At 41.7% G+C, this 22,511-nt stretch overlaps 1 protein-coding gene and 1 long non-coding RNA gene across 3 annotated transcripts; both read left to right on the plus strand.

Moving 5' to 3' along the window:
* The first annotated feature begins 3,874 nt into the window (after window positions 1-3,874).
* gap43 (growth associated protein 43) lies at window positions 3,875-17,965 on the plus strand. The gene is made up of 3 exons (XM_042486081.2): window positions 3,875-4,207; window positions 10,829-11,471; window positions 16,625-17,965. The coding sequence occupies exons 1-3, from the start codon at window positions 4,178-4,180 to the stop codon at window positions 16,702-16,704; spliced, it is 753 nt and encodes a 250-aa protein (XP_042342015.1). The 5' UTR covers window positions 3,875-4,177; the 3' UTR covers window positions 16,705-17,965.
* A 1,363-nt stretch (window positions 17,966-19,328) lies between these two features.
* LOC121942840 (uncharacterized) lies at window positions 19,329-21,554 on the plus strand. 2 transcript variants are annotated; one of them, XR_006105832.2, is made up of 5 exons: window positions 19,329-19,800; window positions 20,479-20,649; window positions 20,737-20,777; window positions 21,138-21,289; window positions 21,414-21,554. It is a non-coding gene; the product is annotated as an uncharacterized LOC121942840 (long non-coding RNA). The 2 variants fall into 2 exon arrangements; XR_015776709.1 differs by having other exon boundaries at window positions 20,527-20,649.
* The last annotated feature ends 957 nt before the right edge of the window (window positions 21,555-22,511 follow it).

Consider the following 22,511-nt stretch of genomic DNA (forward strand, 5'->3'; position numbering starts at 1 on the left):
ATCAGCTTGATTTGGCTCTTGGGGATTTAAGTGTTCAGATTTGTTTGTTTTTTTTTCATTCAGACAACCCCATTCATTTGTTACAGAAATATGTTGCTGTATTTCTCTCTTAAAGGACTTATTGTTCCCAATGTGGGGTTTGATTTGAAGGGATTTGCCATTTGATGTTTAAATGTTGATGCTGTAAACCTTTTCATTTGTAGAAATGGATGAAAATCTCCAAGTAAATAGGATGGCATAATATGTGCTTGCAGGTGAAGTGTCATGGTTAGGTGTTGGGCCTGTGGGAGCTGTCAGAACAGCTCCATTGCTTCTTGGCATAGATTCTCCAAATCTTTCAAGCTTATTTGATATAATTCTACTTAATATAATAGAAGTCGATGAAAACCAGCAAATATTCACATTTTAGAAGCAGATGAGGCCTGGATATTTTTTGGCTTGATAGGTTGACAGTAACAGTGCATATTGTATCTTCATGGTGCTGGTCCTGATCGTTACTTGGAATGGGTGGAGTTTGAACTGGAAGTTGGTATGGCTTAAACTCATATAAAAGTATATGCCTCTATCTGAATTGGATGCTCATTTCATCCAAGTACTCGGCTCCAACCCCAGCATCTAGCAGGGAGTTTGCAGAACTGAAACTTCTCCCATAAGCCAAGCATAGAACGTGGCCAAAGCAAATATGTGAATGGCCCTATCTAGTAGAGCTGACCAGAGTACTTAGTACAGATAATGTATTTTTTATGTGTACAAGTATTATCTCAGTGAAATGTGTCAATATCCATACTCCTAATGAAGGAAAACCCTAATTTGGGTAGTTGTGTACAATCTCTTACCATATCAATATGATTCCTATGTTCAGCCCCAACAAAACATACCAAAACACTTCTTTGAACAGAGACTGTGGTGCATTATTGTGTTACACAGGTGCACTGCTTTTTAATATGGCAGGGTTTACTTCAGTACTTCAAGGGCCTTTTTTTGCACGGGAAACATAAATTTTGAAAAAAGTGTGAAATAGAAACCAAAAACTTCAATGAGTAAATATCTACTTGACATGTATTTTTATACAACTCACTGCTGATTGAGTAATCCCTCTTACACACATACCAAACCAGAGATAATGTACCTAAAATCTTGTTGCATACCGTTTTGCCAACATGGTCTCACTCCTAAGTCGTCACATGGTGGCGGTCGGTTCCTGACTCCATGTCAACCGAGGACATTTTAGGTATCCTTGCTGCGTCAACCCATGACGTTATGAGTTGGAATTGAGAACAGGTTGGGTAACCACGTAATAAGGAGTGCAGATATGCTTATAGTGTGGATGGGTGAATCCCAAGTCCGAAGTCCAGAGTCTGCGTCCCATGTGGATGTGTGTGTTTGTGTGTGTTTTCTACACCTCACCATCTGCCTCTTTTGTCTAAACTTTACCATACATGACTTTGGTGGCTAATCCCAACCATTGTGACACTCCGCGCTGTTGTGTGAGCAAAGGGGCCGTTCGGTGTCATCCCACCACACATGCATTTGTTGACATCACTGTAGCGGCAGCCTGGAACGCCATAGGGTTGATGTGGAAGGTCACTGACCGACTGTCACCCTGTGTCAAGTTTGTAGTGAGACTATGTTAGTTTTGTACCATTTCAAGGAGACATGTTGTTTAATCCAGCAACTGTAGAAACATGCTGCACAACATGATGTTTTGAGATTGAACATGCTCAAGATTTAAAATGACAACTTCTAGTTTGGTCACACCCATTTCCACTTTAAACCACATCCACTTCCAAATTATATTCTGCCAATTATTGCATTTGCTCCCCCTACTATCTAGAGCCAGTGTTTGGTTTGTCTGCTCTGGGCTTCTGTAGAAACAACATGGTGGACTCTGCGGGAGAGGACCTGCTCTGGATGTAGATATAAACATGATTCTTAGTTTCAGGTGATCGTGAGCAATGACAACATAGCCACAAACATTATTTAGGCTACCATTATATACAGTATATACTACATATGCCAATAGATGTCCCTAAATCCTACACACTAGACCTTTTAATGGCAAACCAATTATTAAAACAGGTTCCTTTCCTTATCCTAATCAATTGACTAATCATTTCCTCTCTAATCTGGTAATTTGTGAGAACCATAGCATATAATTTGCATCGTTTTCACACTCATCAACATGATTTTCAACTTGTGTATTCAGGTTGTTCCTTTAATTGTTCAACTTTTTGTTAATTTGAAGCTTGGAAGTGGGATCTCAGACAACTTTGTAAAAGTCAGTCTGCTCCCTTGAGCATGACACTTATCTCCTAGTTATTCCAGTGAAGTCACCCAGCAAGGGACCATGAACTGGCAGCTGTATGAATGTGCATAGCTGTAAAAAAGTAAAGCAGGCCAGTGCTGAGAAAGACCATGCGTGCTCAGCAGAACCCTGCATTATTACAGCGTCTGTGTCACGCGCTCCGTTATAGAGCATGATGACACATAGCGATGATGTAGTACAGCTAAGTAACGGTGCTAGATTTCCCTGTGTGGCAACAGCGACCACCGGGAAGGCTGTGGCTCAGGTTAATGATTTCCCCTCAGTGAACTGGATGTGGAATAATCCTGTAAGAGGGAAGAATAGCAGAGTACAACCCCTCAGGACTCTTCCTCCTCCTCCACTCCTCCACTCCTCCACTCCTCCATCCATCCCTCTCTCCCTGTCTATCCTCCTGCTCTCCATCCCTCCCTCCATCCTCATTGTCTGTAGCATCTGCTGGTGCTCGCCAGTGTCAGAGCGGGGGTGGGGACTTTTCTGACACCACAGTGTGTGTGTGTGTGTGTGTGTGTATTATGAAAGACAAATACAGAGTGTGGGTGTTTGCATGAGCATGCGCCTGCAAACCTCACTTTAATGGTTATAAATGTAGTTGTGGGGATAATGCATGCCCGCTCATTAAACCAGACTGTGCAAATGTGGGCACAGAAGGAGAAAAAAAGCAGAGGGAAAGAAAGGCAGTTTTGCCTTGTCTGCCACACCCGGCCCTCTTGCTTTCTCCTCCTACCTTCATCCTTTTCTCTCCCTCCATCTCTCTCTCTCATACACACACTCCTCCTCCTCCTCTGCTCTTCTAGTCTATCTGCTGGTGTTTCCATGAGAACAGAGCGCGCTGGGTATGGGGGGGTGGGTGGGTTGCGGGTGACGTGTCCTAAGAGCACAGTGTGTGTGCGTGTGTGTGTGTGTGTGTGTGTGTGCGTGTGTGTGTGTGCATGCATGCGATCATCACTGCTCTCTTTCACACGTCTGTCCTGGCAAGAGATGTTCCCGGCTGTGCCAGAAAACATGCTTTTGGCATCGCCGTGGCAATTTGGACGCAAAGCCCACAGGCTCATATCACTGATCAGAGATCCAGAGAGTGTATAACACAGTCTGAGAGGGAGCCTGAGCAATCAGAGGAGGCGACTTCCATTTGGAAGAAAAAAGACACCTCCCTATATGTGGAACGGGAGGGGGTAAAACAGAGGGTTAGTTTTGGGAGGGAAAAAAAAGCAGAATAAAAAAAATGTATTAGAGCGAAAAATTGGAGGTATCCAGTCAGTCATTAAACAAGAGCCTTTTTAGGGTGGGGCCGCAGCTTTTGCTTGAGCCAGGCTGGAAGAGAGGAGGAGGAAGAGGAGGAGGAGGGTGAGAAGATGTAGAAGAGAGGAGTGCTGATTTAAAAGAGGTGTGTGTGTGTGTGTGTCTGTGTGTGTGTGGGGGGGGTCATCACTATGAGCAAGAAGAGGAGGAGAAAGAGGAGGGGGATAGTGTGAAGAGAGGAGGGGAGGAAAGAGGGATGGATGGAGGGAGAGAGGGGAAGGGAGGGGTTTAAAGGGTGGGCTTGTAGTCATTGTCAGGCAGCAAGTAAGAGAGGGAGAGAGAGAGAGAGAGAGTGAGGTGCACCCAGGCAGACCGACTGAAGAGCGTGTGTGTGCAAACTGGGATGAGTAAATGCACTGGGCGGCTTAGCTGTTGATACAGCCATAGTGCGAGCGAGCGAGAGAGAGAGTGTGTGTGTGCAAGAAAGCGAGAGAGTGAGAGAGCGCGAGCGCGCGAGCGAGAGAGAGAGGGTGAGAGAGAAGAAGTGAAAGGGAGGAAAAAAAGGGAAGAAAGAAGCAGAGAAGAAAAAGGGAGGATACAACAACTACAACTATGCTGTGCTGCATAAGAAGAACCAAACCGGTAAACTGCTCTGATTTGCTTTTATCAATATCTCTTTTACAAATGATCAACTCTGAACTTTGGGACTGTTGGTTGGTAGTCAGATCCGGGTGCTTGAGGAGAGAATAGAGCAAAAATGTTGGTGTAATTTGCTTAGACTCGGGGCCTGGCGTGTCTTTATAGAAGTCTATCCACAGAGCCCAGACACGCCTAGTTAATGTGATTATCCCGCATGAATGGATGTTGCCACAATGCCTCCTCAGACCTCACACTGTACTTGCAGAGAGGCATAAGACTGTAACTCGATCTCGGTCAGCCCGGCATCCCCTCATATTGATCATGCACTTGAAAAAAAATAGTGATAGATTATTGGAAGGCACTTGGTAGATTCTGTATTGTCTCTGAAACACTCCCTGATTTGTTCAGGAGCTCCACCATCAAATCCACCATTGTTAATGAAGATTCATAGTAATTAAACCAACCTGTGTGCTTTTAATTCAGCCTAAAATGGGTATCTTAGTGTCTTTTGTACTTCTGTTATCTTGAGCAAAAATGGGTGACACAGGAAAGTAAATTTCCACAGAGAGGAAAAAAAGGGTGGGGTATGGATTGAGAGAGCAGCACCATCATGTCAGTGGCCTCAGGGGAATACAATGGGAATAAATGAGACTAAATGGATTATCACAGCCCTCCAGCTTTATAAGTGGATGCTGTCAATTGAGGGTACTATGAAGTGTGCACTCATTTAAAGGGTGTGAAAGGCTGGCGTTGGGTAGTTTGTAAAAACCCATGGCTGTTCTCTGTGGCAGTTAAAAAAAAGAAGGTGTTGCATGGAAGCGGGTGGGTCTGGACAGTGATGAAGAAGGTAGCATGTGCTTGTAACTCAGCAGCTATCATGGTGGTTTTGTGTGTGTGATCACGGCTGCTTTCCGGCAGCTATCTCAAACCGATTGTGATTTTATCAGACTCAGAGCACATTGGATTCCAGTGATTGCTTCTTAAACGTTAGCCGGGATGAGTCATATTGGCTCTGGCAGGGAGGAGAGAGAGAAAGGAAGCAAGGCTTGCCAGTTGAGAGACATGCGGGAAGAGCTGGGAGAGAACAAGCAGCGGGGTGGGAGTGGAGCTGGTGCACATGGAGGTAGATGGGGGAAGAGATGCAAGAGGAGGTAGAGAGCAGAGGGAACCTGGTGGGGGAAAAGAGGTGAAAAAATACAGGGAGGGAGGTTGCAAGGTATGGGGGAAGGTAGGGAGAGGCAGCAAAGCAGAAAGGAATAGAGGGAACTTGCTATGATAGGCAGGGAATGTGGTGGTGACAGAGCAAGGGATGATGGTTTGAGGGAGGTGAGCAGGCACAAAGGTGGGAACGATCAAAAGAAAGGAAACCGGCGTGCTGAACACTGCAGCCATGTGGGTGAGGCGCCGGCTTTTTCTTACCATCGCTGCCTCAATCGTGTGCGCCTCACCACGGGGGAAAATATCCTCCCGGCCTACAAGCACTTATCCTCCTGCCTCCTGCTTTTGAGGAGCACAGGCATAAATTAATCCGGACAGTCTAGGCAGTCGTCATGGATGGATGAGCAAAGAGCACCGTTTGCCGCTTTAAACATGGCAGGATTGCTGAGGGTGCTGCCATTGTGGAGTGTTAAGTGCTGTTGCAACATCTTCACCATGGGAGTGGCTAGCAGCACTTCATTTGAGTGCTGTCGATAGTCCCAGCCCTTTGCTAAATCTTTAGTTTTATGCAGTTTTAGAACCAAATTCTCCATCAGAGAAGATGCTTCTTGTCCTCACTTAAAGGTTTAGATCAAGTTTTTCCAGGACCATCGTGAACTCAGGTCTTCATCCATCACCAGGCCTACCCCAAGCTGCCATTTACCCCATAAACTAATACTTCATCCCTTGCCCTTGCCCTAGCCCTAACCCTAACCCTAACTTTCCATGCATTCAATGCTTCTCTTCAGCCAAAGCAGCAGCCACAGCAATTATTTCAAATTCCTACTTCCACTATGTTCAGCCCTAGTCCCTTTTCTCCATCCCCTCTCCACTTACCCCTCTCCTCAGCACCACTGTCCCTCTCCCCATCCTCACCCCATCCCCTTTGAGATCAGTGGCGATTGTGGAGCCTTTGTTCAGGCAGAGAGTCAGTGTAATTGAATTAAAGGCTGCTCCAGAGGATGTAATGACGCTGGCATATGGCCGCTTATTAGTTGCCGCGGAGCATCTTTTCCCGGGCCGTCGTAAAAAGAAACAGTGCATCCTTTAACATCGCTCATCAATTCACCGTCAAAGGAGAGAGAGAGAGGGGAGAGAGAAAGAGAAAGAGAAAGAGAGAGAGAGAGAGAGAGAGAGAGAGGGATGGCGAGGGGGGCCGTGGCAGTCACCACCTGAGCCCCCCTCTCCTCATCTGCAGGAGATAGCTGGCTAAAAGGGTGTGGTGCTCCGCTGTGTCTGTATGCGTGTGTGAGAGGGAGAATGAGTGGGTAGCAGTTTGCTCACTGAGAAAGAGAGTGAAAGACGACAGAAAGAAGGAGAGGGAGATATTCAGCAGACAGCAGCTCATCTTGGCTCTTTAGTGTCTGGATGGTTCCTTGCAGAAAGGCAGTCAGCCATTGAAATCAGGCTCGGCTTTTCAGGAGAAAGGTGTCATTGCAGGAAGTGTACGTGCCACTGGCAAGGTGGCTAATGTTACCTTGCTGCTTGCTTTGGAACTGTTGTATGAGAAATGTTTGGGGAGTTCATTTTTTTATGTAAAATAGCAGATGTACTATATGTTTAAGCACTTACACATATCTTCAATAATTACATATTAAAGTGACTTGGGTTACATCATTTCAGCCACTGCACCTGTTGGGTTTGTGATAAAAGGGCCTCTGCAAATCTCCACCATTATAAATGCAAATATTACCATAGATATATCTCTCCCCTCTTGCTAGCGGCATTCGATCCAAACAGCGAGGTGAAAAGGGAGTCTCCCGCTTGAATGGATCAGAATAAAAAAAAAACATGATTATATGCACGCCTGGTGTATGCATTAGCGTGAGCTGTGGTTCTGTGGTAAATCAACCAGCATAAACCCCACTGCTCCGCTATGTCTTCCCCTGCCCACCCCCTCCTCCCGAAACAAGTCCCTAATGGCACTGGCAATGAGGCAATGGGAAGGTGGCGGATTGTTACTGTGTGTCACCATTGGGGGATGGTGTGTGTGTGTGTGTGTGTGTGTGTGTGTGTGGTTATGGATCTGTCGGTAAAGCCATTGACTCTGGGGTGTGGTTCTCACGACAGCCGGTGCCCACCCAAGGACAGACACAGACAGGGAGAGGCTGCAGCTGATAGGCAAAGCTGTAATAGACACATTCAGCCGCCAGACTGAACATTTAAGAATTTTTAAGAGAAATTAACCTGTGAGCTATTGTACTGTACATTTAGGTTCTGAGCGTGAAGATTGGTGTAATTATTTGTCACCTACACATAGCCTAGTATAGTGTCCTACAGCAGGCTGTTAATGCTCCTGTAGCTTTTATAATTGCATGATTGCATAATTCGTTTTACAGTCGTGCAAGAAAATCACCTTTATATTGCAAACATTTTTTGCTGGGTAATAAAAACAGTTTTAAGTGGTTAATGTAATGTATCTATGGCAACCAGAAAGACCAAAGAGGAAACACTGCGGGGTAATTGTAAGAAGTCATTTGATTAACCTGATAATGCAAATATGTTGCTTCTTTGCAAATTAATCTGATTAAACGGTCGTGGAGTCTTGGTGTGCAGGCAAAGGGAGTGCACCTTGTGGCGCGTCGTACCTTTGGGAGGGTGCTGCCGTATTTATGAATGAAAATGTGTGCCGCACAGACACCAAGTGCAATAGCGCCTGCAGGAGGCTACGTGACCAGGGTTCAGTTAACAGTCAAGAGGCAATTCTTAAAGGATTTGCAATAATGTTTCTGTTTGGACAATACAAGATTTTAATGCAGCAACAATTTCGGTCATTGAACACTTGTATAACAGAGCATAATTGCTTTAATATGGTAGCTCAGTGAATCTTATGGCCCATGGAAAGAGACTACAGAAAATCACAGCGCAGCACTTTTGAATGTGATGCACAGACAGATATCAATAATTCAAATGATGACGCTATAATTGTGGTCAAACTATGATGGTGGTCTTTCTTTCCTGTCTTCATATGAGATCACCTGGCACTCTGCTATGTTATTACATTTGCGCCCAGATCTCTGAGGTGAATGACATACCCTCCGTTCCAACAATGATGTCATACCACCATATTCCCAAACACCCTCTTTCTCTCTGTGTGTCTGACTCACTGTATGCAGCCGGTAAGTAATTCTATTTAGAGTTAAGTGCTTAGGTCAAATTTTTGGCAATTGTAAGCACCCATGAGATCAGACATTGTAAAAGCGCAATAAGTCACCAGAGACCTACATATTATTAAGAGCAGAGGGTGTGCCGGTGGTGCTTTGGCTTTCTCAATGCTGTCTATCTTTTCTAATAGCAGGAAACTTGCAGAAGTTCATTTCAAGACTTAACAGCTGTTGTTAAGTGAACAGCATTGGCTCATTTTTTAAAATGCATAACATAGGAGCAGTATAAATAAAGTTGCTGAAAATCTACTATCCCTCTCACAACCAATAGTATCAGGGTGTTTTTCTTAAATATTGCATTGCACAAAATTGCTTTGGAAAGATGGTGTATATTAAGAATTGCAGGAAGGCCCTTGGCAGGATTTACACCCTGAACCCTGGGAATGGCATGTGAATAAAGTTGGAGGAGGTGAATATACCAACACAGCTGCACCTTGGCCTCCCTGCTCCAATATTGGACTGACACACTGACCCTGAAGAAGACATGTTGGTTTAGGGCCTCTGGCTCTTAAATCATGTCGCACAGATGCAATTCCTCACACAGGCAGCTGTTTAAGTCAAACCTCATATTCAACATTATGACCCTATTAGAGACAGTGGGTTATCAAGAGATACACTGATGGAGAGTCACATCTTGATACCATTTCCACCCAAATTCACTGACTTTACAGAAGAAGCTCAGTGACACACACCACCAGCAATGATACAGATAACCCCTTTCGCCCCCCCCCCGCCGGCCCTACACCGCACCCTACCGCATCACACACAACCCCTCCTTAACCATGCCGATTGCTCCGCCTGATTTACGAGTTCCTATTGGCCCGCTCCCCTGAGGGGTCAGGTGCACTGCCAATCAGGGTGACATATAGTCTTTCATAGCACCAACCAGCAGACAGCGCCGTGATGAGTTAGCACTCTGGTTGTCAAGGTAACCTTTGATGGTTGGGAGGGGTATGGCAGTGAATGCTGAGGAGATTCTCGCAGGCAGCTCGTTCCCTAGCAGCCAGTTATGGAGACGTAGAAAGCTACTGTACCTAGAGGAAGAGATCATCTCATTATTTTGTATAGAGAGCCTCAATTTTGAATGCTCATATTTTACTGCCTACAATTTTGAAGATGTCATTAGCGGTGAATCCAGGCAGTGGACATTAATGAATACCAGGGAGAGGTACTGCATTTAGGTTTAATTATTCACCAAATCCATTTCAGCACCATTTTCAAGAGGACAATAATCAACCTCGTGTCTGGATTGAATAACCGCAATAAATGCCAAGAGTCATTTGTAGTGCCCAGATCCCACTGTATCCGATTTATTATGTGGAGACAATCGACCCACACACACATCTGTTATTCTCATTATTCACAGTGGAACCAAATCTCCTCTTTGCAGCACATAAAATGATCAGATTCTACAAATCCATTATTGTCTTGAATGTATCACTGGATCCTGACAAAGACTTTATACCTAACAAAAGGACAAAAAAAAAACAACAAAAAAAAAACACACATTCTGGACTTTTCACATCTTAATCATTTGGCTAACTGATGCTGCGCTGCCTGCATGCTCTTTGACAGTTTGTGTTTTGCTTCATGTTGCTTATTCACATTCATTTAAGGTGCACTTTTAAAGCTTTTGATTGGTTGAATTTTGTCTATAGAGAGTACTTTACCTTGATTTCTTTGCCTATTCATTTTGAATGTACTGATTCATTTTGTTTGCCACTTTCAGTGCTCATCATTCATTCCTTTATTTGATTTGGTTTCTTTTTATTAGATTTATATGACTCATAGCACAACCCACTATTTGATGGACAGCTATGGATCCAGTTACAGAAGGTAATATCATGGAACCCCTTTCAATATTACATTGTGTACTTTCCTATTCCTAACCCTGTTCCTCATTCAGTCCTACATCTTTACTCAATTTTAAACCAGTCCTGAAACCCTAACCCAACTTTTCCCAGTCTATAATTCTCTAGTAATGGCTATAAATACATAAACTCATAAATTTACTCATAAAGCCTCTCTCATAGAAGATACTTTTGTCTTTTTCTGACTTCTGACCTTTCAGCTCATGACATTTTGTACCTTTTTTGCCAGCATGATATTTTCGGATGATCATCATCAAGCTACATACCCCCAAATAGAGGGATTCTTTTCAAATTTAAGCATCACAACTAGTACATTATCTTGCTGGTTTCCAGTGGACCTGCTTGATCACTCTCAGTAGATGTTAACTTGCTGGTTTTTCTCTTGGTACCAGGTGGAGAAGAATGATGAGGCGGACCAGAAGATTGAACAGGATGGCACCACCAACAAACCCGAGGACAAGGCCCACAAGGCTGCCACCAAAATACAGGCCAGCTTCCGTGGACACATAACTCGGAAAAAGATGAAAGATGGAGAGGAAGAGAAGGAGGGAGACAGTCCTGCTGCTGCAGAGGAGGCAACAGAGGGAGGAGAGGAGGTAAAGAAAGCAGAGGGAGAGGAGGCACCTGCAAAGGAGGAGGAAGCTGCAGGAGAGGAGGCCAAGAAGGAGGAGGAGACAAGCCAAGCCAAAAGCCCAGTGGCGGACAAGCCAGCTAACTCTCCGGCAGCTGCTGCTGCCTCTCCTGTAGGCGCTGCAACGTCTCCTGTAGCAGCAGCACCGGCTGCTGCCTCTCCCATGGCTGCCACGGCGCCCTCTGAGCCCCAGAAAGAGGAGCCAAAGGTGGAGGAGAAAGCTGAGGAAAAGCCCAAAGAAGTGGAAGCCCCAGCGGTAGCCAAGACTCCCACCATGGCCACAGCTGAGGAGAAGAAGGAGGAGAGTGAAGAAAAAAAGGAGGAGGCCAGACAAGCCGATGTGCCTGCTGCTGTCAGCCCGACAGCTGAGAAGGAGGAGCCTAACCAAACAAAAGATAAACAAGGTACATACTATGTGGGGGCCAAGTGGATAGTAAATCCGTTGCATGATGGGCCCATGCCAATAACCACACAAGTGGGTTTACCTGTGGGCCCCAGATAAGATGCCCATTTTGGGATCATACCTACTTGGTACCAGGTATCCTTTGCCTAAGCAATTTGGGTTAACTTATCCATGCTGGCAATTTGCATGGGGTCATTATGGAACCAGTGGACAATTCCATATAGGGCACATTTTTCAGCACATTTACTACCAACAGGGACCCCACATACAAATGTTTGTTACGTTAGGTAGGCTCTCGAAATCTCTAAATTGGAACACTTGGTGTGCACGTTTGCAAGGGCACTGAGTTCAGAGACAAAAATATTTCCAGACACAACAATTAAAAAGCAATTACTTACTGTAAAAAACTAATAAGGAATAGGTAAGTTTTCCCGTTGTGTGCTTGGCAGGAGCGGCAGGAAATAACTGCTTGTTGAGTCTTTGGGATTTAAAGATCTTTGGCAGTGCTCCACCATTCACTGGTTAACACAGAGACACAGCTCAATATTAGATTAGACAGCCTTGTATCTCAGCCGCTGCAAGATGGAAACTCCATACTGATGAGGCGGAGATTGGGATAGAAATGCAGTGTTTTAAATGATGTGTGGCTAGGTTATGATGTTGTACAATAGGCATGGGAACGATCAGAGTTATTGTTAAGAAGCCACATTGTTTTGTTTGTAATGAGAAAGCATCATGTTTCGTCGGTCATAAAGGTTCATGAACCTCTTAGATGGGTTCATATGAGTTTCATGACATCAGGGCCATTGCATTGACGTGGAAGCTACAGTCATTTATTGAAATCTAACACAATTTTGGTGAAAATGGATAGCCCCATTACATTACAGCAGGTAGAAAATATTTCATAGGACCTTTGCTGTCTAGTCCTTCAACGACAGCTAATAGACATGAAAATAAACTACCATTTGACATCCAATTATGGTGGAAACATATAGAGGAAACTGGAAGGCTATGAAATTACATTATAACATTGAAACAACAAAATCTTGACATGAACTCATATTTCTGGTCCAAGGACTCTCAGACTGGGTCAGACAGGTAGTTAATGGAGCATGCTCAGTCTGGAGTAGGTGGGGGTGTGAAGTGGGAAACACACACACACCAACTGGAGAACTACACGGAAACTAGGTCACCTAGGCAGCACTGTCTCCCTGTTGTCATAGCTACCACCTCAATGGGATAGCTGCCCTGTATGGAGCAGAGTGGGGATAACAGGTGCTCTGATTTCAATGAATGATTAATGATCCCTACTGGTCACGATCTGCACTGGGGAAGCCTGTCACAAACAAACACTGCTTGAAAAAGAACTGCTAATTAAGAATACACTGATGGCCGCAACCTGCTTTACCAACTGCTAATTAATATTCATAACTAAGTCACTTGGTTAAGGTTTGTCAGCACACTGACCAGAAGGACGCCAGGTACTCTGAGCTGACTGAATGATTTATGAGGGTTTGATCCAGATTATCCCCCAAGGATAGGCTGTGTCACTGGCTTCACTTAGTTACACCTGACCAAGTTGCTAACTGTCACAGCATGATGACATTGCAGTGCACATTCACACATTATAATAAACTTTATTCATGTAGCTCCTTTTATACACCAAAGGCCTAGTGTGTAGGATTTAATAGCATCTAGCAAGTAAGGCTGTGAAACTAAAACTTCTACTCAATGCCTAGTAGGTAGGGGAATTATGATTTTTTCATTCATTCATTCATTTTCTGTAACTGCTTGTCCTGGCAAGGACAGGTCGCCAGACTATCGCAGGGCCAACACGTATAGACAGACAACCTTTCACGCTTACAGTCACACCTAAGGGCAATTTAGAGTCACCAATCAACCTGACCTGCATCTCTTTGGAATGGAGGAAGCCAGAGACACTATGATTTTTTAAATGTTAAAATTTTAAAATTCCATAATATGACTGGCCCTTTCTAGAGCCGTTATTATTCATGTCCACTCTGTGCTACTGTAAAAAACAGCTTAGCAGACTCTGTGGAAGAGAACCCTCTCTATATAGATATAATCAGCTCATTCTAAGGTAACAAAAACAAGTGAATTCTTATTTTCATGTGATTATACACTAATGAAAACATAGGTATGATTATTTATTCCATTTATGTCGATAGATGCTCCTAAATCCTACATACTGGACTTTCTAATGCAGCTCAAAGTTAAAATCATAAGAAATAAAAAAAAAAACAACACAACAACAACAGGGAAATATATAATGGTGAATGAGAACAACATAAATATCAACAATGATCATTACAATAACCACTTTTACCATCATCTGCATTAGTAGTTGTCTAAGATTGAGCAGCGTTTGACTTCTAAGGGACAGAGAATATGACAGTTTGGATCTTAAACTACAGAAAGCAGCTTCACCACAGATCTTTAGTGTTTGGTGAGCAGCAGAGAGTGTGTGAATCTCAGGAATCTACCAGGGGCATATATTTCCATTATATCATATCACATTCTCATGAGAAAGTCTATCCATATATTTATAGACAGGTACAATAATCTTGAAGTTTAACCAACAACTAACTGAGAGCCAGTGCAGAGTCAAGAGTGGTGGGATCTCTTTTCTTTCAACCAGTGAAAACTCTGACAGCAGCATTATGTGTGAGGGTACTTGAAATAAAAGCATGCATAAGCTTCTGTGATAAAACTTATATGCAGAAGGAAAGTTAGATCAGAGTTGACAGTAACACGCAGATTTTTGCCTTAGGTGGAAAGTGCTGGAAAAGTGTAGCAAAGAGCATTTTTTTCCCTCTGCACCTTTGTACCAATGTAAAGAACATCTATTTTGTTGTGACATTTAGTTTGAGGACATTTTGGGACATCTGTAAATTAATGAGATGTCACTTTCAAATAAGTAAATAGGGCTCAGTATCAACATGTTTAGTGAACTAAGTGCCATCTGCATAGCAGTGAAAATCAGTGCAAACACTGGGGGTCAGCATAGCATTATGCTGAACCTGAACGATAACATAGACAAAGAAATGTAGCGGATCCAGAGCAATGCCTTGTGGCTCTCCTAATGGGAGGCCCCTTTTTTCAATTGAGAGAAAAAGGCTTATGTTAAAAACAAATCCAGGAATGGCTCAGTCTGAGGTGTTGAAAACAAACTGATTATTATTTCCAGGCAATTAGAAACTAATAAAAACATAGTTATGAATATTATATTCCATTCATGCGAATGAATGCCCCCAAATCCTACACACTGGACCTTTAAATGCAAGCCTTTAAGTGTAGACAAGTTAGAATATTTAAAACACAGTAAAACAAAATGAAACAAAACAAAACATCCAACCAAACAAACAAAACAAAAAAACAACAGAGAAACAAAAAATATATCAGAACAGCATGAACAACAGCAGCGATCACTACTATAACCACTTACCATCATCTGCTCAGTGATTGTAGTCACATACGATTGAGCAGCAATGTTGGAAAAAATAGATAAGGTAAGCAGGCGACCATCAGGTGATGGCTGATGCCAGCCCCAGTGCTTTATTCCACTTTAGCTCAACTTGATATTGGAGTTACAAGTTTCACAAACTATGTGTCATGCTCTCATTAACATTGTTTACTAAAAACATCAGGGAAAACCGTGGGCAAGATTGGCACACCAAAACAAAGATCAGCACAGTTTGGGTGTTTGTTTTCCCATCTCCAGCTCTCATGTGCAAATGCATCAGCAGAACTAAACCAGCATTTTTAGTAACCATCATTGGTGTAGATAACTGAGGTGCCACTGTTGACAAAATACCAGAAATGATGGGCTTTGGCTCTCTGAATTGGGTGAAATTGTATTTGCATCATGCAGTTCACTGGCTGCAGAGAAATGACATTCTCAAGTCTGTCATACTGGCTAACAAGCTAATTACCTCTTACCTGGAACATCATGATGTCTTGTCACACACACACTTACACATTAGTGCAAGCACTGACACAGACATGATCGCCCCACTTCTGTGCCTTTCTCTCTGCCTCAGCCTCACACACACTCACTCACATACACACACGCCTACACACATGCACTCCATCACCCCAATCTCCAATGCAATGATGTCATTCTTTGATGTCTCCTCCTTCTATTATAAGAGTATGAGGTCATTGTTGTATGAGATCACCGCTCTCAGGGCACTTGGATAAAAGGCTCGGTCAGAAACAATAAAATGAAGGTCCCAAAATCATTGTAGCCCTGAAAGTGTATGACATAGTCTTATCAGGAAATGTAATAACTATGATAATAATAATAATAATAATAATAATAATAATAATAATAATAATAATAATAATAATAATAATAATAATAATAATAATAATAATAATAATGTATTAGCAGCAAACAAGCATTCAGCACTGGATTAAAAAAAGCACAATAGAATAAATAAAGAGAATATAAATCAGCATGGCAATATTATGCAACGAATTTGATTAGTAATGGCTTTGTGATGTATCATGGATTGTTATTCAGCAGTATTCACCTCTTAGTAAGCCACCACTAGATGTTGTTACAGAGCAGTACACTGTGGGCATCACGCAGTATTCGATGTGACAGGCTGAGATGCTGCTGTTAGCGTTGTGATGTCAGTTCAAATGTTTCATGCGTCCATTAGGAGCACTCTCCTTCTTTATTATTTACACAGCCAAAGTTGGAATTCAGACATTAGGTTGCGTCTTCTGACTGACTTGTTCTCAGTTTTAGTAGAGTTGACATCATGTGCGCAACACAGAATTACAGTGTCCTTTGTGTATTTTTTACCAACATTTTCATGATTTTTGAATGTTACCTTATGCTTTTTTATACAGAGACCCTTCTGATGTGCAATATTTAAAACATCAAAAGTAGCAGCTGATATGTGAAATCTTTGATGCTCAGTATCTCAGAAGCCCCAGATAGGGCTTTATTATCCCAACCCCACAATGTAATACCTCCTCTCCACAGGCTAATTTTCTCCCTTCCTCTCTCCTCTCCCCAACCTACCTTTTATCTATCATGTCCCCCTTCTTTCAACCTGCCCATCTCATTTTCCTCCTCTCGCTTTGCCTTTTTTTCTCTGTCTTTACCCTTCAACCTTCTAGATGCTGCAGAGGAGTCTAAAGAAGAGGAGGCCACCCCGGCAGATGCAGCAGCGGAGGGTACCGAGTCCAAGGATGACTAAGGCATAGTCTAACCTTAAAGAAAGCAGAATTAAGAGTATGAAGAATAACACAAAAACAAAAATCTAAAAAGGTTGCTCTTTGCCTTCCCAATGTGAAGGCAGTCCGTTTCTATTTGTTTGTCATTTTTTGTGTGGCAATGATTTTCTCATGTTGGGGGAGTTTCCAGCGTTAAGTTTTTTGGCTCAAGCTAACACTATGAGGAAGTGGTGATGGTGATGATGATGATGTTGATGATGATGATTATGGAAATTGATTGCTACCTTGATGATGAAGATGTTGATGATGATGATGATGATGATTATGATGATGAGGTGGAGGAGGAGGAGGAGCAGGAGGATTTGATTTGATCTTCACTATGTATTGTAAGTGAATCTCTAGTGGAATCAACATGCCCAACTGGATGTTAACACATTTAAATTGCATTGTGAATGCACCATACTTTATTTGCATTGCAATGCACTTTCTTGAAACACATTTTGCAAATAAAATCTGTACTTCTGCAAATGCACGCACAAAAACAAGCTGGTTATGAAATGCAACTCGAGTTTTCAATGCAGTACAAGTGTATTGAAAACACAGCAAATAGTTAATGTATACACATACACATCGGATGGAGAATAGAATGTATAACTAAATGTGTGACATTTCCAGTTGGGCAGCTTTATCCTGAATCCAAAAACCACATATAGGACAAGACTATTACTCTCTCTCTATTCTGCTTGAGTCATTCAAGCTTGGTTTACACCCCTTTTACAAACTCCCTGTCTACTCACATTTATAATAAAGGACCTGTTGCCATTTAAATGACATGAGCATATAATAACTTTAGAAGTCAGCTATAGTATTGATTTAACTGGCTCTTACATGACGATTTGTGTTCTGCCAACCAAACGTGAGAACAGTAGCATGAACCATCGAACCAGATGCATGATGGGAACTCTCCCTCTGAGAGGAACTTTTTCGCAGTCACAAAAACTTAAGAGGTGTGGCGGCTTCTTTTTGATGTCTTTGGTGTTGTTATGACAGTTTATATGAATTGGAAAAATACTCTTGCACTGATGTTACGCAAAAAAAGGTAAAAAGAAAAATCAAACAAACGAGCAAACAAAAAATACTTTTCCCATGTTCCAGTGAGTGCAATGTCCAGTTTCAACTTATCAAGGAGTTCAATCTTGTGAAAAAAAAACATATGAAAAAAATAAAAAATGGTTTCAATGTCTGTTTTCAAAATAAAGCAAATGTGCCAATTACTATCATAAAGTGTGGAGTTTGTTTTAAGCTGTGTTTAAAGTTGCCGTTTCTTTAGATGGTATAATACATGCAGGCAAGACTGATCAAATGATTTGGCAATAAAAAGGAATATGTGATTTTCCAAAAATCCAAAAGGTTTTTTTTTACATCAGAGGTTGATATCGTGCGGAAGACTTTCTGAAAAGCCTCTGCCTTTAAGTAGTTACTAAGGGATGATAGCAAATAATTTGCAAAACCCTAGGAAGCACTACTTTATTCTTATTTTTCAATAGCTTGGGCAACACCTCACTTGCATGTGATGCAACATGCACATTAGCATCTTTGCTTCTGAGTTCTTAACATCGTTTTGATCTTAGTGGGGAGAATATATAAACATGGCTGTAACTTAGTAGGCAGCGTGGGTCGTCCACTTCTCAGAGGGTCAGCGAATCCATCCCTGGCACCTCCAGTCTGCATTTTGAGGTATCCTTTGGCAAGATACTGAACCCAAAATTGCTCCCTTTGGCTGTTCCATGGGTGTCTAAATGTGCATGAATAATTGATTAGCAGGTGGCACCTTGTATTGTAGTCTCAAACAACTATAAAAGCACAATACAAGTGTAAGTCCATTTACCATATGTTTACATGAAACATGAGATTCCTGTTTATACCCAGATTAGATAAAATAGATTTAGACTGACTTTACTGTCCACCAAACACACACACACACACACACACACACACACACACGCCCCCCCCCCAAAAAAGTCATAAAACATAAAATGGAGAAAAAAAAATTCAGAAGTCCAAATAAGGCATTAACTCGCCACAATTTGCCAATTTCTAGCTAAGAACAAACCAGGATACTAGTGCACACTGTCTTACATCTTAACCCTATATATCAGAGAACGATATTCTGGTGAAGATCCTGAAGACTGGACGCAGGACATCATGCAAGAGAATATCTTCTTCTGTCAAGAAAGCATGGTCCAGTTAAAAAAAAAACACAATCTCATTAATTAAGCTGGTTTTCTAAACAGGGAACCCTGGAATGAGGATATCTCCCAAAAGTTTCTTTCATTGCCCTCTCCCCTGTGAGTCATAATCTCTCCCAGGCTTTTCTACTAATTTACTACTTTCAGTTTCTTTGCCAAACCCCCTCTGTTTGACATCGTCAATATACAGGTCAAAACAAGAGGCTATAAAAAAGTTTCCTTGGGGAATCATTGCCCCCCAGTCATATTTTGACATTTTTCGTCATACTATAGTATGGCATTTTCGGTCATTTTTTCGAAATGTTGTATTATGATGTTTTTTTGGCTGTTGTAGGGGCCGCATTTGTGCTTATTCTTATCAACGTGACTCATTTATATCTTTGTTCTTTATTTTCAAGCATGCACCCTCCAGGTGCAGTGAGGGCGCTAGTCGTTAGGTTGGTGTGCATGGTGGGAGGAAGACGGGTGACAGCAGATACCGTCATTGACCTCAGCCCCAGCTCATCCATAACCACAAACCTCAGCGTCGCTCGTGATGACAAACGCCTCAGCCAAATTACAAAAAGTTCACTAAAATCACTGCACCATGTTTGTTGGTAACCCTAAACAATAAGCAAACTGAAGGATCTTTATTGGAAAGACGGCTTGGCGTCTGACACACTGCACCCGCATTCTCCATGTGGCAAGAACAAAAGAAACGTGAAACAGGGGTTAAAGGAAAAACAAATTGCAATGTTTTTGGCACTACAAAGCGTTAATGACGAGCTGTGGATTGACACTAGAGGATCTGTGCAGCTTGCACCGAAACAAAAGGAAAAGGAGACGACGGCTGGCATGTGGCAACACAAACAAAGCAGCACTTCAGAGAAGGTATGTGCTCACAAAACAAACTATCAAGGAGGATTTTTCGTTTGTAAATATTATCTGAAGTATTTTGAAACGATTTTCGTGACAGATTTTTTTTGTTGACGGACTGTCATTTTTGTTTTTCAACTCCGCGACAAAGTCGCCAAACAATTATATGTGGTGAAGTCATGGCCTGCGGTGCATGATACTGTGACAAAAAATGCCCTACGTTGAGAGCGGAATGAAAAGGCACTACTTCTACACTTTTTTTGGATGTTTTTCTGAGAAAAATGTTTAGTTCCGACAAAGCAGAAATGACTCCTGTTTAAGATTTGGATGACACCGCGGCGCGTCTGCGCGCAGCCAGAGCAGGAAAAATGTCACATTTAACGTGGAGGATGAACATTGCAGCTTGATGGCTGAAACGGATTATTTGGATGAAGTTAAAGGAAATATGGTCAAGTTTAATGAACTCCTATAAGATTTTAAAGCCCCGAATGCCTCTTATGTGGAAATACTGGATGAAGACTCAAAAAAAGGAAGATGATGAAAAATGGCATCAGCCCACACTGTAAACCTTTGCTGTAAATTTACAGTAGATTTTCAACAGTGTTAATATGTTATATTTAAATACAGTGGTTTATTGTTAATATACAAGAAAATCTGTTAAATAATGGTCCAATGACCATTTTTTTTTATCAGAACTGCAATGCATTCCTAAAATACAGCACTTTACTGCTACTGTTCAAGGTATCTAAAGTAACAGTATCATGCAGTACTTTTTTAATTTGGGGAGGAGCCATTCACCCAAACTGCACATGTGAAGCTGGATCCGTTCTTTTCTTCATCTATCTCCATCTTATTAATTATTTGGTGAGTAGCAATTTTATTTTTTTCACAAACCAGTGTAAAGTTTATCAGTTTTGTGTCCAATTTGTTTGTATTTCTGAATATGTGCAGGTGACGACAGAAGGATGAAGCAGCTAGCTAGAATATCAAAGGTGATTTCCTGTTTATCAGACAACACATGGATCTCATTTAAATTTATATCTAATTTATTGTGTGAGCACACATTTTGTCAGTGAATTTATGAAGCACATTACTAGTCATGACTTTGTAAACCTTTTAGGGTACAGCCTATGGAAGTTACTTGAAACAGTTGAAAAGAGAGTAAGATTCAGTGCACACTGGTTTTTGGATGGTAATTCAGCAGAAAAGATTTCACTATGTATTTTGAATTACATATTTTTGAGGACATGCTATTGCACATCAATACATGTGCTGCATTCAATTGTGTTGTTAAGTTACAGAACTTGATTTCTACTCAATGTCTGAAAAATATCTCTACTATAATCTTTCAGGCTCTTCATTGGAGTAAACTCAAAGAGGCACAAGGCTGGACAGAGCAAAATCATTTCAAGGAAAACTGCCAAAGTCACCAGTTGGCAACAGTCAATCCCCATGCATCCTCTCTGCTGAGGAGTCTTGTGGACTTTGAGTAGGACTTAAGATGGTGAGTTTACCCAATGCAATTACTCACATATATTCAACAAAACACCAGCTTGTCTCATTCCAGGTGTTTTGAAACTCATCTCTCTCTCTCTCTCTCTCTCTCTCTCTGTTTCTGTCTCCTGCAGTGAAAGGGGTTACCCATGCTGGACTGAGAGAATGAGTGCCTTCGAGTAGGCCATAAGTCAGTCAGAAACTATACTTTAATTAAGAATTGTTCTGCATGTGCAGTTTCAAACTCTGAATTAAAATAAAAAGTTAAGTGCATCAAGAGGCTGTGCATTATTTTCTTTCACATTATAATTGCATGATTGAAAAATCAAGGATTTAAGTGGTTCTTTACTCCCAAAGAATATATTGTTTTAGTTTGCATTCTGTGCTTGGAGCCAGCTTTTGACAGAGCTTTTGGTTAGAGTGAGACCAAATAATGTTTGTTATAGCCTTTTCCTTAACTAAAGTCTCTTAAATCCTATGTAATGTGAATAGTCATGTGTAAAACTTGACAAGCCAGTATTAATTTAGGTAAAAATAACAGGTTTGTTTAAGTATGTAAAAAAAAAAAATACTAACTAATTGGCGAATAAAAACAGATAAGTAAACTGTAAGATACTGTAAATAAAAAAACAGGAAAAAAAACAGCTATGTAATGTATTTTTGAACAAGTTAACTGTAAAATACAGTTGAAAATACAGCTCATACTGTTTTTTCATTAACAGTAACAAACTGTAAAATTTGGTAACAGTAAGAGAATGTCAATTTTATGGTAATATAATGGCAACCCTGCTGCCAGCACTTTACTGTTTTTTTACAGTGAAAAGTTTTACAGATGCGCTTAGATAATAGCCTTTCTTGCCAACATAACGAAATGTATTTCATATATGGAACTCCTCGGCTTGGAAGTTTTCTACCTGAGGAGCCAGAGAATAAAAATGCAAATACTTGCCCAAGCGATATCGATGCGCAATCAGTGAGGTCAGTGAAATCCAGCCCATCCTCTTCATCCATACGCATCAGTGCAGAGGCGGAGAGGGCAGCTTTAATGGCCAAGGTTTCTAAGCTGCAAAAAAGCATGCCACTGAAGAGCAAGAACAATTGCTAAGAAAAATAAGAGAAACATTGGAACTACAGACCGAAATAGCAATTACAACAGCCAAAATTAACCATCTAAAGGACGCTGTAATGTATAACCCCCTTACAGCCTGATGCAACCCCAGTTAGAAACCTGT

This window comes from Plectropomus leopardus, chromosome 6 (assembly GCF_026936395.1).
Source record: "Plectropomus leopardus strain MGB_pleo_1.0 chromosome 6, ASM2693639v1, whole genome shotgun sequence".
NCBI classification, from domain to species: Eukaryota; Metazoa; Chordata; class Actinopteri; order Perciformes; family Serranidae; genus Plectropomus; species Plectropomus leopardus.

What these genes read in the sequence shown, in the direction of transcription:
- gap43 (XM_042486081.2), top strand. Translation starts at nt 4,178, where the DNA reads ATGCTGTGCTGCATAAGAAGAACCAAACCG. An exon ending in GCATAAGAAGAACCAAACCG is followed by an intron (nt 4,208 to 10,828) that starts GTAAACTGCTCT and finishes TCTTGGTACCAG; the next exon opens with GTGGAGAAGAATGATGAGGC. An exon ending in CCAAACAAAAGATAAACAAG is followed by an intron (nt 11,472 to 16,624) that starts GTACATACTATG and finishes TCAACCTTCTAG; the next exon opens with ATGCTGCAGAGGAGTCTAAA.